Raw genomic sequence first — 14,921 nt, 5'->3', positions numbered from 1 at the left:
GTTTCTCTCCGTGTGTCCGTGCCGTGCGTCTCTCTCTCTCTCTCTCTCTCTCCGGAGCGTGGGTCTGCGAGCGGCTCCACAAACACACAAACCAAGAACATATTTGGGCATGATTACGCACCGTCGCTTGATCATGTTTCTCGATATGTGTTGACTAGCTGTCGCGTGTGTTTGCTTTGGAAAGAGAGTGAGTTTGTGTGTGTGTGTGTGTGACTTCGTGTGTGTGTGTGTGTGTGTGTGTGTGTGGCAGCGGCTGGGTGACAGCTCAGTCACAGTGGCCACAAGCCGTCGCTAGGAGGCAGAGCGCGATCAGGAAACCCAGCGCTGAACTTGAACCTGATCAGTTTCACCGCAACCCCCCCCCCCCCTATCTGCTACTCTCTCTGGCGATCTCCCCCGAATAAAGGGAGAGAGGGGGAGTCAGGGGGGAGGCGGGGGAGTCAGGACCCCATCGCCGAATTTACAATTCCTCTTTAATTACTCTTAAAATCCACTTTTCTTCTCACATCTCAACAACATGCAGCTTCCCTGTAATATTCCTGCAGACCTCGCCTTTCACCCCCCCACTCCCTCCCCTCCCTCCCATTAAACCTTACACCGTATACGCGCACACACACACACACTCACACACACTCACACACACACAGACACACGCGTAACACAACCACACGCCCCACACACACATTTTCATTTTGCATATAGATTCGCATTTTGTGACCAGTGGAGCTCAGATTTCCGGCCTCTCTCTATCTCTCTCTCTCTCTCTCTCTCTCTCTCTCTCTCTCTCTCTCTCTCTCTCTCTCTCTCTCTCTCTCCAGCAAACATCCAGCCCTGGTTATTTCCTCGTGTCTTCTTGTTTATCGTCCCATAATTTCATTTTCTATTTTTCATTTTCAATTCTACATTTTCACGACATAATTTCACATCTTTTTTACATCTCCATGATATGCATGAATATAAGAAGTCAAATTCAGCAGTGCTCATTAGTGTTTTCCAGTGTTAACATTTCCTCCTCCACAATAATTTATATTATGGGTGATTTCCAATTTTTGACACAATGGATATAAATTACAGATTTCTGTTTGAGTGCAGCTGCCAAGTTTTTTCAGTTGTGTATTTTTTTTTAGAGTGTCCATCGTCAGGTGGAACATTTAACAAACTGTTTGATCGAATGATTTCTAATTGAGAGGAGATTTACACCTTTTTGCTTTTATTCTCTCTCCTTCAGGAAACGGGATTAGTATCTCGAGTGTTGACGTGTGAATAGAGTGTAGACACACAATCCGTCGTTATTCCATTTAGCTGCACTGCTTTAAAAAATAGACACAAATAAGAGATTTACACGTGTTCCACTTTTCATTTGAACTCTGTGCAGGAAAAGCTGCTTTGTGTATATTTTTTTTTTAAAAACCATATTTAGCAGCAAAACGTTTTTATCAAACCCTGGATATCTGCTCACCCGGCTCTCTTGAATTATTTCTTCTTGTTTTATTTTGAGAATTTGTGGCGTTGTGCTGATTTGAAGTTAAATCAGAGTGGAGGGGGGTACGGGAGGAGGAAGGGGAGATGGGGGGGGGGTGGTGGTGGTGGTGGAGTTGGTGCAAGCCAGGAATTTATCATGTTATCTCCATGTCCCAGTTTGTGCACAGATGTCGTGCAGGATTGCAGCGTTCAAGTGATATTTCCTTCAGGGGATGTCGTCCAAAATTCAGACGCTCTCTCCCCCTTTCTTTCTCTTGTTTCTCTCTCCTCTCTCTCTCTCTCTCTCTCTCACACGCTGACACACACACACTCGCACATTTCCCCCCCCCACACACACACACACACACACTCGGTTACACATGCATGCACCGGAAAAACCCCATCCCCTTTTATCAGACAAAAATCTGTACCAATCACCCAGACGGTGAAAATTAAAATCTATTTTTTGATTCTCAGTGGTTTTAAGTCCATTAAAAATGTGAAATTGGCTGCTGAGTAAAGAAGGTCAACATGCATCAGGCGGCTGGCGCGCAGAGTCACACTCTTCACCTTGGACTGGAAGATTTTTACTTTAAAAAGAGGGACAGTGAATTATGTTCTCCCGTTTCACTCGTCTAATTCGCCGGCCCGCTCCGTTCACACTCCTCTTCCTCCGCTGAGCCGGACAAAAGGCTCCTTGAGAAACTAGTCAGGAGTTAATCCGGCCTCGGAGGGGTGAGGAATCGGGCTGAACAGCTCATTTTGGGGGCCGATTTCCCGCTGTACAAGTATCCAAGAACTATAAGTCGGGCCCCGTGTCAGAGTGTCTCTTCTCTTCCCCCTGACACTCGCTCTCTCTCTGTTCCGCCTGCGTTCTCTCCCTTCATCCCCCCTTTCCACATGTGTTGGACGTGTTTGTGACAGTTTCCCTTCGGCTGATTACAGGATCCGACCCTGTGCAAACAAGGTCGGGGAAGTGAAACTCGTCCTTAGCGTTAGTGTTTGGGTGAACGCTGGTGTGGAACCCTCATTTTCCAGCTTTCCCTCTTTCATTGGGGATGAAGTTGTTATCTTTGATGAATCTGATTTGAGCTCTGCAGCTATTCAGGATATTATTTCCCACCATTTATTCTTCTGATGTGTGTTTCCAGTGCTGTTTGCGTTGTAATCATTTCCCCTGCATTACATGCATTTCTATCATTACAAGGCACATTCTCTCCCCCCCCCTTGTTGTGGGTACTACATGGCAGGCTTTCATTTAGCCTCTTCCTTCTCCTCCTCTGAGAGACAGAACCAGACTCGTCCTTCTCCTCCGTTCCCACAGATACTTTCATCAATCGGCTTAAATTACAGAAGAGAAATAGAAAAATTATAAACGTGTTGTTTTTTCTCTTCTGCTTAGAGTTAAGTGTCACCTTCTCATTTACCCTTGTTTAAAATCTCTCTTTTTTCTCTCTCGCCCTCCCGTCTTCTTCTCCCTCTCCGCCGGTCCCCCCCCCCCCCTTCTGCCTCTCCAGCAGCCGAGCCCCTCTCCGCGGCCGTGCTCTCGCCGGAGGAGCTGTCGGAGCGCTGCTCGGAGCTGTCGGAGGAGAGCGGCAGCCTCAACGGGCGCCACCACCCGGGCGCCGTGGGCCGGCTCGCCCGCCCGGGTCACGACGCCCACCCGTCCCCGGAGCAGGACCTGCTGACCTGCGGCCAGTGCCAGGCCACCTTCCCCCTGGCGGACATCCTGCTCTTCATCGAGCACAAGAGGAAGCGATGCCACGGGCCGCCCTGCCTGCCGGTGGGCCGCGGGCTGGACAAGCCCCCCTCGCCCTCCCCCGGCCTGGCCCTCACCCCCTCCCCCGCCATGAACCCCCTGCGCAGCCGCAGCCGCCGGCCCGTGGAGGTGGGCGTCCAGGCCACGCTGGCAGACGACGACGACGACCGCTTCTTGTTGCCCAGAGGGATTTTTCCCAAGCAGGAGCCCCTCCCAGGTAATGACGCTGCTCTCACACCTGCCAACACTGATCACCTCTGGCTGGATTTTTTTTTGTGTTGCAACAGCAGCTGCACAAAGAAGCAGCAGCGTTACTGAAGCACGGGGCTGTCAGAGATGTGTATCTGCTTGTGTGGAGTCAATCCAGATTAGAATCTGACAGAACAAAGAGAAGCAGTTCAGTCTTTCCCTCAAACAGTTTTCTGAAATGTGACTTGTCCCGGGGTCAACCTTCTCCTGCAGCTGGGGAGAGGCGTTCAGGGTCCGGATTCCTCTCGTCTTATCGGCACCTTTGTCATTGTGGTCGTATGTGTTGCCCCGGATGGCTGGACGGTTGTGGTGGTTGTGTGTGTTTGTTTTCACAATGTCAGGTCCTTGCTGTTGTATCCCTGATTCATTGTGTGTGTGTACGTGCACAGTCTGCACAGTCGAGCACACACGTTGCCTACGAGTGTTCCTCCGCGCCTTGTGGGGGCCGTAGTCGTCTGAGAATGTTGTCGGTGGAACACACGAATGCCAATCCTGGTTATGGCAAGACATGTGATTGGCTGAGATTTGCTTGAGTGGGGGGGGGGGGGGGGGGGCGGTGTAGTCAGACAAACAACAACAAAGGGGACGTCACAGGTGGGGAGGAAACCCACGAGAGTACGCCTCGGTTCTCTGTCAGAGATGACACGAAACCACGCACACTGGTTTGATTTAGGATGGCTGTCTCTGTGTGTCTGTGTGTGTGTGTGTGTGTGTGTGTGTGTGTGTGTGTGTCTGTATTGTCTTTTTGTGTACTGACTCATGCAGACGGGAGTGTGTACGTGTGAGTGAGAGAGCGAATGTAAGAAAATATATAACGGACCCAACTTTGACCCGATTCAATGAATTCAACGCAGATATTGTGTGTGAGGGTGTGTGTCTTTGTGTGTGTGTTTGAATGTGTGCCTGGGAGAGATTGTTTGTGTGTGTGTTCTCCCAGTTTTCCCAGTTTTCGCCCTTTTGACCATGGTGACCAAATCCCACATGCAAAGAGACACGGGTGACCTTGACTGTGTGGTACAACTGGTCAGTGTTTCAGATGGAGCTTGTGTGTGTGTGTGTGTGTGTGTGTGTGTGTGTTTGTGTGTGTGTGAGCATGTGTGTGTAGATGCAGGGGTATCACTAGAACTGGTTGAAGGAGTGTTTCTGTGTGTTTCAGTCTGGGGAGTAACTGTAGCCTCTTCCTGGGATTGGGTGCGCAGAATGTGTGTGTGTGTGTGTGTGTGTGTATGTGTGTGTGTGTGTGTGTGTGTGTGTGCGAGTCTCTCTCTCATGTGGCCCTACCAGATGTGTCCCGCTCTCGGTGTGGTTTCTCCCCCCCCAACCCTTTCCACTGCCACATCTTACCCAACTAAATGCAGCCCAGCTCTCCATCTCTCTCAATCTCTCTCTCATTCTTTTTCCTTCTCGGACTTTATCTTCAAAACCAAATTTCATAGGTAAAAAAAAATACAACGATTTTAATTCCAACTCTTCTCTTTTCGTCGCGAGAGTCTTTTCCGAGAGGAGCGAGAGAGGAGAAACAGCCAGTTGGAGTTCTGCTCACGGAGGGAAAGTCATTTATTTAAAGCGTCTTAACACCACTAATTATTTGTTGCAGTGCCATTCCTTTTTTTTTTTCTTCCTTGTGAATTTTAATTAGCAGTAGTTTTTTAGTGGCGGGCTGCCTGTACTAAATTAGCTGTTACAGAGTGAGAGGGGGGGGTGGGGAGAGCAGCAGAAACACACACGAGCAAAACACACTATTTATCACTTAGCTTGTTGAACGCAGCTCAGGAATCATAAATGTTGTAGTTGTGTTTTTTCCATTTTGTCTTTTTTTTTTTTTTTTTTTTATTTATTTGCATTTCCTGCCTAAGTGGAAATAAGCACAGAGAGCCGCAGGAAGCACCGCCGACAATTTTTTTAGATTTCAGTTCCCACTATTTAAAATCTACAGTTATACAGGAAGGGAAAGACGAGTTCTCAATTAAAGATGTTTTTGACCTTTGACCTTTGTCTCTCTCTGGGGAGACACTGTATGCGTCAGCTGGAAGGAGTTAATGCAACTTGAGAGCGTGCATCTTTTTTTAAAAGTCAAACCTGCTTGTCTCTCTCTCTCTCTCTCTCTCTCTCTGCTGCGATTATGTGTTTCAGCACACACACCCACACCCCTACACACACACACTCACACACACACACTCTCTCACACTCAGACACTCACCAGCTAAACTGGGTTATTAGAGCGATTTACATCAAAATACAGGCGTCTGGCTGCTTCAATAGCGTTGTGTGTGGGAACGTCTTGGTAGGAACAGCTGTACTCTCAGACAGGAGGAGGAAACGGGGCCGCGGCGTTAGAGATCTTCGTCCGACGTTGACGTCAAGCTGAGCAGCCGACAGGCCGAGTGTTATTAAATGTTTGCTGTTTGAGACGTTGAGGAGAAAAAAAAGAGCAGATCTTAAACTGTCCATCTGCGCGATGAATTCATCCTTTTATTCACGTCCCGGCCCCCTGGAGAGCGAAGCTGCCTCTGGATCTGCTCTCGGCCGCTGGACTCACACCAGCACAAACACCACCTCCACCTCCTGGATTTACGCAACATGTTAATTCTGGTAGCCGATAATTAAAGCCAGTATTTTCCTCCTCCTCCTCCTCTTCCTCCTCCTCCTCCTCCTCCTCCTCCTCCTCCACCGCATCGACCCCAGCTTTCATCCTAATTGACCCCAAACTGTCACGGTGAAGTAAATATGTAAAAGACATAAAAAAAAAATGCTGGAATTTCAGTTGCGATTAAAACCGTCCAGAAGCATTCCTAATGACAAAAAAAGGAGCAGAGGGAAGAGTGTGTGTGTGTGTGTGTGTGTGTGTGTTTCTTATTTATAAATGCCTTGCATGGTGTGTGTGTCGGAGCTTCTTCTCACAGTGTGTGAGGCCTCAGCCACTCAGCCAGGGAGATGCACTTAAAGAATGGATGGAATATTTAGAAAAATCATCAGTTCATGCCTCTATTTTTTTTTTACTCCATAGATATTACATATACCTGTTTATAATACATTGTCCTCACTGTTTTAAAGTAACATTATTTCTTTTGGGGTTAGGTTTTAATGTCAGTGCTCAATCTCTAGTGATTTCAATCGGTAAAAATATCTCACCCAAACGCGTAATTTTCAATTCCTCCTAAATTTTCGAGGGATTTACTTACTGATCCTGATAATAATTATGATAACAATAATACGAATAATCACACATGACTTCTTTGAATAACCCAGGGAGTGTTTTTCAGCTCATGCATGTTGCAGGAAATCGGACATCTTATCCTTCATCTCGACAAATGTCGCCTGTTTTTTTTTCCTGCATGCATCTGCCTGTGTAATGGGATGGCTGTGTGTGTGTGTGTGTGTGTGTGTGTGTGTGTGTGTGTGTGTGTGTGGCTGTTTGTTGTGAAATGTGTATCAGCGTTTATGGTCAGGGGGCTGCAGAGCTGCTCCGGCTGCTGTGAGGCTCAGAGGAACACAAAGCGTTGGACTTGTGCCGGATCGCTGCTATTTACATATCAAACAGCTCCGATCGGGGGAGCCGAGACATTACCTGTGTGTGTGTGTGTGTGTGTGTGTGTGTGTGTGTGTGTGTGTGTGTGTGTGTGTGTGTGTGTGTGAGTGCCTGAGAGAGAGCACTGTACAGGCAAAACGCCGATCAGCCATGCAAAAAGGAAGCATACCCGCCCACACACACACACACACACACACACACAGACACACACACAGACACACACACACACACACGGTTAGTACTCTCTCTCTTGCCCATTTATTCTATTAATCCCTGACTGAGATGAAAATTCTGATTATAATCCCCGAGGCGCCCCTCATTCAGAAACAGCATCACTAATGTATGTCTCAAAAGAGAGAGAAGGTTTGCATGTGTGTGTGTGCGTGTGTGTGTGTGTGTGTGTGTGGGTGTGTGTGTGTGTGTGTGTGTGTGTGTGTGAGTGGCCATCTCCCTCTCCCTCTTTTCCTTTTAAACTGAAAAGTGGATGTGATTTAAAAAAAAAAAAAGAGAAAAAAATCTTGGCTCGAAAATTGAAAATTTAGAATGAATTCTCGGTGGATTACTTCCAGAGCACATGCGATCTCTGCTGTCCAGTTTGCCGCCTGATTTCTCATAATTAGCATCGAGAATTTAATCCCGTCCTCTGTGGAAAAATCAGCGATAATATGTGTGTTAATGAGCTGAAATTGATATGCGGCCAGTGCACGCGATTATTCATCTTATTGACCGGTTATTTGCGATAAACTCTATATTATCGCACCGATATTAGCTCATTACCAGAGATGTTATCGATGCTCGTGTGCGATGACAAATCCGGACGTTTCTCCAGAGTCTTTTTTTTTTATCAGCCGCACTTTTTTTTTTATGTCCCTAAAAAATATCTGGTTTCCCCTCCTCCCTCGTTCGTCGGGTCATTCCACTGAAGAGTGGTCCTGGCTTTGAGCCTCATCGTTAGTCTGTGATCTAGTGATTAGCAATTAGCTTATCATCATTGGCTAATGCCACGCACCTCAATACACATTAGTGCATTTTGAACGCCCGTTTATTGTCTGGCTCGGTGTCAGATCTCTCTCGGTCTCTCTCTCTCTCTCTCTCACGACTCTCTTCTCTCCCTCATCTCCTTCTTTTTTTCCATTTTCTCTCTTGGCTCACATGTCTGTCTCTCTGTCTCTGTCTCTGTCTGTCTCTCTGTCTCTGTCTCTGTCTCTGTCTCTGTCTCTGTCTCTGTCTCTCTCTCTCTCTCTCTCTCTCTCTCTCTCTCTCTCTCTCTCTCTCTCTCTCTCTCTCTCTCTCTCTCTCTCTCTCTCTCTCTCTCTCTCTCTCTCTCTCTCTCTCTCTCTCTCTCTCTCTCTCTCCCTCCCTCCCTCCCTCCCTCCCTCCCTCCCTCCCTCCCTCTCTCTCTCTCTCTCTCTCTCTCTCCCTCTGCCACTGCACAACATTAGCAGTCAATGCAAATCCGGGACAGCCGGTTCATACTGAGTCAATTACAGTATGTTTGGTATGCGTTGCTTTCATGCTGTAGCACATCCCGACCGGCCTACAAAGAGATTTCACACACTGGTTGCCATTACTAATCTATTGTTGCTCTTCCCTTTTTTTCTGTCTGTCTCCCTTTTTTTCCCCCCCCTCAACGTGTAAGATTTTTATTCAGTGGACTCAAGTGCAGCATTTGAACTCTCGCGTTTCTCTCCCGGAGCGCGCCGACAATCTGACTGCGTTGGCATTTTGAGTTTTTGGACGGAGCTTTGCTGGATGTAAACACCGTCCCTTTTGTGTTGAGGAATATCAGTGGCTGGGTAACGAATCCAGCCGGGGGCCGCAGGAACGACTGGAGAAGCTAATAATCTGTCACCAAGGCCAATGTTTTATATTCTGCGCTCGCCAAAAAAAAAAAAAGGAAAAAAGAAACAAACCCCTTCTGTGAGCTGCGTATCGGCAAAACTGTTGATTACTGTGGCAAAATGTGGGGATAGTATTAAAAAAAAATAAGTGGTTTTGTATGGTTGAGAATAGAATGTGGGACACTTCACCTATGGGAGTTCAAACCTGCTTTTCTCTTACTTGTGCTGCTGGGGGAAGTCCAGACCTGTGAGCCTGTTGATTTATCCCTTATCCTGTTTGTGATGTAATGCTCACCGCACACACACACACACACACACACACACACACACACACACTCACACCCTCGTATTTGGGCAGCAGTATTGGAAAAGCTAAATTGAAATGTAGTCCGTCCTGGTTCTTCCCTCCTTCAGTAATTGAATATTGCACTTTGATAAAGTCACGCTGGCCCACGAGAGGCCGACTGACAAAAGGAATCGTCAAACATCAAAGCAGGAGAAAGCGATATATCCCGTCTCTTGCTCCTGATCACAAACCATGCAGCCTACATTTCCCATAATGCAGCTAATATATTCTTTTAATCCTCCTCGTCCCGTGAACGCGCACATCTTTCAAACTCTGCAGCCTCTCAATTCATTTTCTCTGACTTAACAAAGCTCCTCCGTAGCCACAGAAGACTGTACACCACTCTCTTGTCAGGCGTAGTAGAACGAACACAGACGAGTAAACTGATCTTTTATCGGAGAATCCTCTTAGAATAAGTCTGAGCTGACCTGGGAACTGCTGATGTGCCTCTGTGCAAGACAATGGAGAGGGTCAGAGCCGTTGACCTTTAATGAGACTGTTGACCTTTCTGTGCAGAGGGATAGAGAAAGAGGAAAGAGAGTTTCCCTGTGGAAACACTCCCTTCAGCCTAAATGACCATGTAGGTAGTTAACCCCTGACCTCGGATACGACCCAGCAGAGAGAACCTGCGGCTGGTGCAGCAGACACCAGGTTACGATTACCGAACTGTCTCGGTTTGGTTCGATTTAGGCACAAAAACGACTCGGTGAGGTCACAGAGAAACACACGTCAGTCTGCTGTGTGAAACTCATCCGCCTCACATGACTGTCCGGTTAGAAACATAGACTTCACTTCTCTGTCATCTGACTTCCTGGTGTGATGCAGTCATAAGTATGGAGTTGTTTTTCTGGAGAAAAATATTCTCCCTGTGGTGATCAATAGACTCACCCTCTTATTTGAGTGGCTGGATGTTAACAGCAAATGATTTCTGTCACCACATTGTTTTGTTTTTTTCCCCGTGCGAATCACACTCATCATTTAGCAAATGATTTTATATGGATTAATGTCACAAAATAGATGCTTTTATCACTGTGTAACCAGCCTGGTGACACAGGAAGTGATGCTGCTGACACAGGAAGTGATGCTTTTTTTATATATTTATTGGTTTTATATAGTTTTATACATTTACATCAATTTACATATATACAAGACCCTTCCCCAACCTGAACATATGGCAGCATAAATGGAAATAAATATTACAAACGTCACAGAAATTGCTAAGATATGATAACAACATAAATTCAAATACAAAACATAACAATGAAACTACTGATTTGTTTAAACTAAATTAAAACAAAATGGAATATGTAAAATAAAATACAGTCACTAACAAGGAACATAGCACAGCACACATTCCTCACACCAGATGAGTCACTTCACGATTCCAATGCCTCTTCAATGTCACCATTCTTAACAAAGTCCAAAAACATCCTCCAGATACTGTCAAATTGAGAAGCTTTCTTCCTAACTACATATGTTAACTTCTCCAGAGCCAAACTCAACGTTAAGTTTTTTAACCAGTGGCCCAGAGAGGTTCAACGAACATTCCTCCACGTCAGAGCTATTGAGCGCCCGGCCTGTAGATGTAGAAGACACAGGTCAACCATTTTTCTTTCTCTATTAGACAGAGAACAATTGTCCGGATAGATGCTTAATATACGTAGCTTAGGATTTAGAGGTACTGGAGAAGAGGTCATTTGAGAGACATATTGTAACACCGAGCGAAGTGATGCTTTTTACATTCTCAGTGGGCTTGGATGAACAGAACAGGAGCGGGTCATGAGAAAACGTTCCTCCCTTTACTCCTATTTACTGTCTGCCTCTCTGTGTGGAGTGAGAAAATGACCCTCACGTAATTATGTTAGTGATTTAATCCGGTTTAGCAATGACGAGTATATCAATCGAGGCAAAAATATGATTTAATATCGATAAAAGTGATAAAAATGCAAACCTTTAAAACAGAATCCGACGAGTTTCTCTCTCAGACAAACACCCTGGTTGCTCAGCGGTGGTGGTTTGCACGCACGGAGACTTCGGAAAATAAATAGAAGACGAGCAAAGGCCTGGGCAGCAATCACCATCACCACCTCCACCACGGATGAGCAGACAACAACAACAACATCAAAGGGGCGAAAAAAAAGGAAAAAAAAAAAAAAGAGATCCCAGGGAAAGACATCACGCTGCCCACACGCTTTGATTGACAGCTCGTCCCTGGGAAGTGCGGCACAAACACGCCACGGCGACGGCCGAGCGGAGCCGGAGACGGATCTGCAGAAAAACAAAAGATCTCCCAGGCTGCGGCGCTCGGCAAAGCGTCCCCGACACACAATGACAGCAGCGGAGAACAATAAGACGTTAAAGAAACGACCATGTGTTATTTCCCTGTTTGCACTATTTGCGGCGGCGGCGGCGGCGGCAGTGTGTAGGGTGTGTGTGTGTGTGTGTGTGACGTCAGGCCGACTACTGTACGGCGCTCGGTGATGGAGGAGTGTTTATTGATCTGGCTCTTTGTGTTTATGCGAGTGATTCGACATCCACGCTACATTTACTCCTCGGTGGTGAGAGGGAAAGCTGCTGTTTTTGGCTCCCTCGCTGTTTCGCTGTGTGTGTGTGAGTGTTTATTCCCGTGACACACGCACACACACACACACACACGCACACACACACACACACACACACACACACACACACACACACACACTGGTCTGCTCATGGGGTGCACGTGTAACTCAACTCTCTTATTATGTTGAAGGCCTGTTCATAAAACTGTTTATACTCTACAAAGCTTATTTATATAGGCCATTGGATTACAGACTAGCTCGACACACACACACACACACGCGCACACACACACACACACACACACACATATGTTCAAATCCCATTGGCTCAATATCTGTTCATTCATCAGTCTCTTTTTATGCACCTGCCATAACAACATGCCTACATACATGTCATATGTATGTATGTGTATGTATGTTTGTTTGTATTTTTAGTTTTGTGTGCGTGTGTGTGTGTGTGTGTGTGTGTGTGTGTGTGTGTGTGTGCTGGCATTGTGTGCTGGCATTGTGGATGCATGCAGGACATCCGCTGGTTAAGTGTGCCAGGTCTGAGCTGGCAGTGTGTGTGTGTGTGTGTGTGTGTGTGTGTGTGTGTGTGTGTGTGTGTGTGTGTGTGTGTGTGCGCGCATGTGTGTGTGTGTCCAGTATGTGTAGAGGGGCCTGGCTCCTTGCTCTGGTTTCATGTTTCCCGTTTGGCTGAACTACTACTACAACTGTAGACACACACACGCTGCAAGTGTGTGTGTGTTGGTAAAGTCGAGCACAAACCGTGTACGAGTGGGTCGAAGTCTTTTATTTTGGCGAGGTGAGGGTCTCTCTCTCCCTCCCACCACCTCGCATCCTTCTGCTCAGCAAATGAAAATCATCTTTTGTGCCAAATTAAGTCCAACACATCCTCAAAGCAGAATAAACATATGTAATTCCTCTGATCTCAGGCAGGACGGGTTGTTTTTTTTTTAACGTACAGCTCATTGCAAACAGACCAGACAACCCTGAAGACATCTCACATTAGACATTATTCCTGTATATTATAGAGTTCTATGATATTAAATCCAGTGTCTCTGAGATTTGGACTCTGAGTTGGACAAAACCAATCTGAAAAAAGGGGTTGATGACCCTTTTCACCATTTCCTGATTCTTAATAGACCAACAATCAGTCAATCAAGGAAATCAGATTAAACAGAAATGTTAAAAAACAATAAACATCTTCAGAAAACCTTCTGGGTCGCAAAACCTAAAACAAGGATTTGTCTCTTTGCTGGTGAAAGGTGACATTTGAAAATCACTTTACCACATAATGTCTCTTTGTCTTTTCCTGCTCTCAGACTATGTGTGTGTGTGTTTGTGTGTGTGTGTGTATCTGTGCCTATATGAGTGTGTGTCTATGACATTGCTGATAATGTGATTTCTTATGCTGCACTCTTTGGCACAGTAGTTCCTAACCTGAGGTCTGGACCCCAGAGAGGCACACACAAAACACACACAGTACTCACAACGATTCCCCAGTACACAACCGTGCATGTGCACAACCTACAGAGGTGACAAGACGATTAATAAGATTAAAAGCAGATTTCTACTTCGCCAAATCATGTTTCTTTAATTTGATTTGTTTCATCGATAATAAATGACCATCTGAAATGGGTTCAACTAAAAGCAGAGGCAATGATCACTCATAACTAATAAACATCGGCCTTTATACAACTGGTGATGGGGTTGTTGGTGGAAACCAAAACCCAAAAAGTTGGGAACCACTGGTGTGTGGAATTCTTTTGATCTGGCTTCAATATAGCATCGCATCTTTAGTCCTTTCATCACATCCTGACACCGGTGTTTTCAATTTGCAGGCCGGATTTCCTGTAATATATATTTATATACACCACACACACACATATATATATATATATATATACACACTTCTGTAATTAAAACTACTTAATCTCATGATGTCACAAATATCTGCTAGGCCCAACCCCATAATTACACTTGTTCCGTCTGCAGATGCCGAGGAATACACTGTTTAATAATTCCTTTAAAAAAATTACACGCATAAATACATACACACACACACACACACACACACACACACACACACACACACACACACACACACACACACACACACACACACACACACACACACACACACACACACCATCGGCAGCAGCAGCTCTGACTTTTCTCGATAATTTGCGGAGGCTCATTTGAATTTTAAGCGCTACTTTAATCTTCAAAGCTCAAACAGCTTTATGAATATGCATGCAGTGGGCAGACTTTAGTTCATTACCTAGTTGTAAATTCTAATGACCATTAGGCCCTCACAGTAATTGCCAATTGTTTTGCATTTTTGATTGGCCTATTACCATGCGCATTCGTGGTGCACATCAGCTACGCTTGTCAGAGCCGGCATGTCAAGGGGTGTTTGTGTGTGTGTGACTATGTGTGTGTGTGTGTGTTTTCTCATTTGTGCCTTGGGTGAGAGATATGTCTGTGTGTGTGTGTGTGTGTGTGTGTGCGCTTTATAAATGAAAGTTGCATTTTTTTTCTTTAATTGTGTGAAGACTTGAGAGCCGAGCCAGAGATTGGACATATTTAATTTACATGATGTCTTGTCTGTTCACTCATTACACTGCTTGTCACAAACACACACACACACACACACACAAACACACATGCACGCAAACACACATGCACACACAAAACCTACCGAATGCAAAACCATCTGGCTCTGTCCTCTGCATGTCGGTCTTGACATGGTGAAATGATTTCTCAATGCCCATCTCTCTGTGTCCCTGTGTCTCTCTCTCTCTCTCCATCAGCCTGTTCATTTTGGGTGCAACACTCCTCCTTCCGCACACACACACACACACACACACACACACACACACACAAATGTACACACCACACTTTCTGTTTCTCCTTGAACAAACAGATGTCAGCTACGTCTCCTTTCTCTTTGCCCGTCCCTCCCTGACTCTATCTCAGGCTGCCATTTTGGAGACAGTGATTCGTCCTCCTAAGTGAGTTTCTCTGTAAAACATGAATGAAAACTCATGAAAAAAACGGGGTGGTAGAGGGCGGGAGTGGGGGTGGTGGGGGGGGGGGAGAAAATGAATTTCATTGTTGTGTCTTCTGCAGAAAAATCGCGGCACACACAAAACATGTGGCACCTGTGCGT

General features: G+C 45.9%; 1 protein-coding gene across 6 annotated transcripts in view; it reads left to right on the top strand.

Annotated features, from left to right (window-relative positions):
• bcl11aa (BCL11 transcription factor A a) overlaps positions 1-14,921 on the top strand; it is a 50,947-nt gene that overhangs the window by 1,155 nt on the left and 34,871 nt on the right. For 3 of the 6 annotated variants that reach the window (XM_061087516.1, XM_061087520.1, XM_061087518.1), the window contains exon 2: positions 2,982-3,437. In XM_061087516.1, the coding sequence (XP_060943499.1) occupies positions 2,982-3,437 (456 nt within the window). Of the gene's footprint in view, positions 1-2,978; positions 3,438-14,921 lie in introns of all 6 variants that reach the window. The other 3 variants (XM_061087517.1, XM_061087519.1, XM_061087515.1) reach the window with 3 other exon arrangements.

The sequence above is a fragment of the Limanda limanda genome, chromosome 15, assembly GCF_963576545.1.
Source record: "Limanda limanda chromosome 15, fLimLim1.1, whole genome shotgun sequence".
NCBI classification, from domain to species: Eukaryota; Metazoa; Chordata; class Actinopteri; order Pleuronectiformes; family Pleuronectidae; genus Limanda; species Limanda limanda.
The sequence above is the reverse complement of the archived record's forward strand: the minus strand, read 5'-3'. Positions and strand labels throughout refer to the sequence as shown.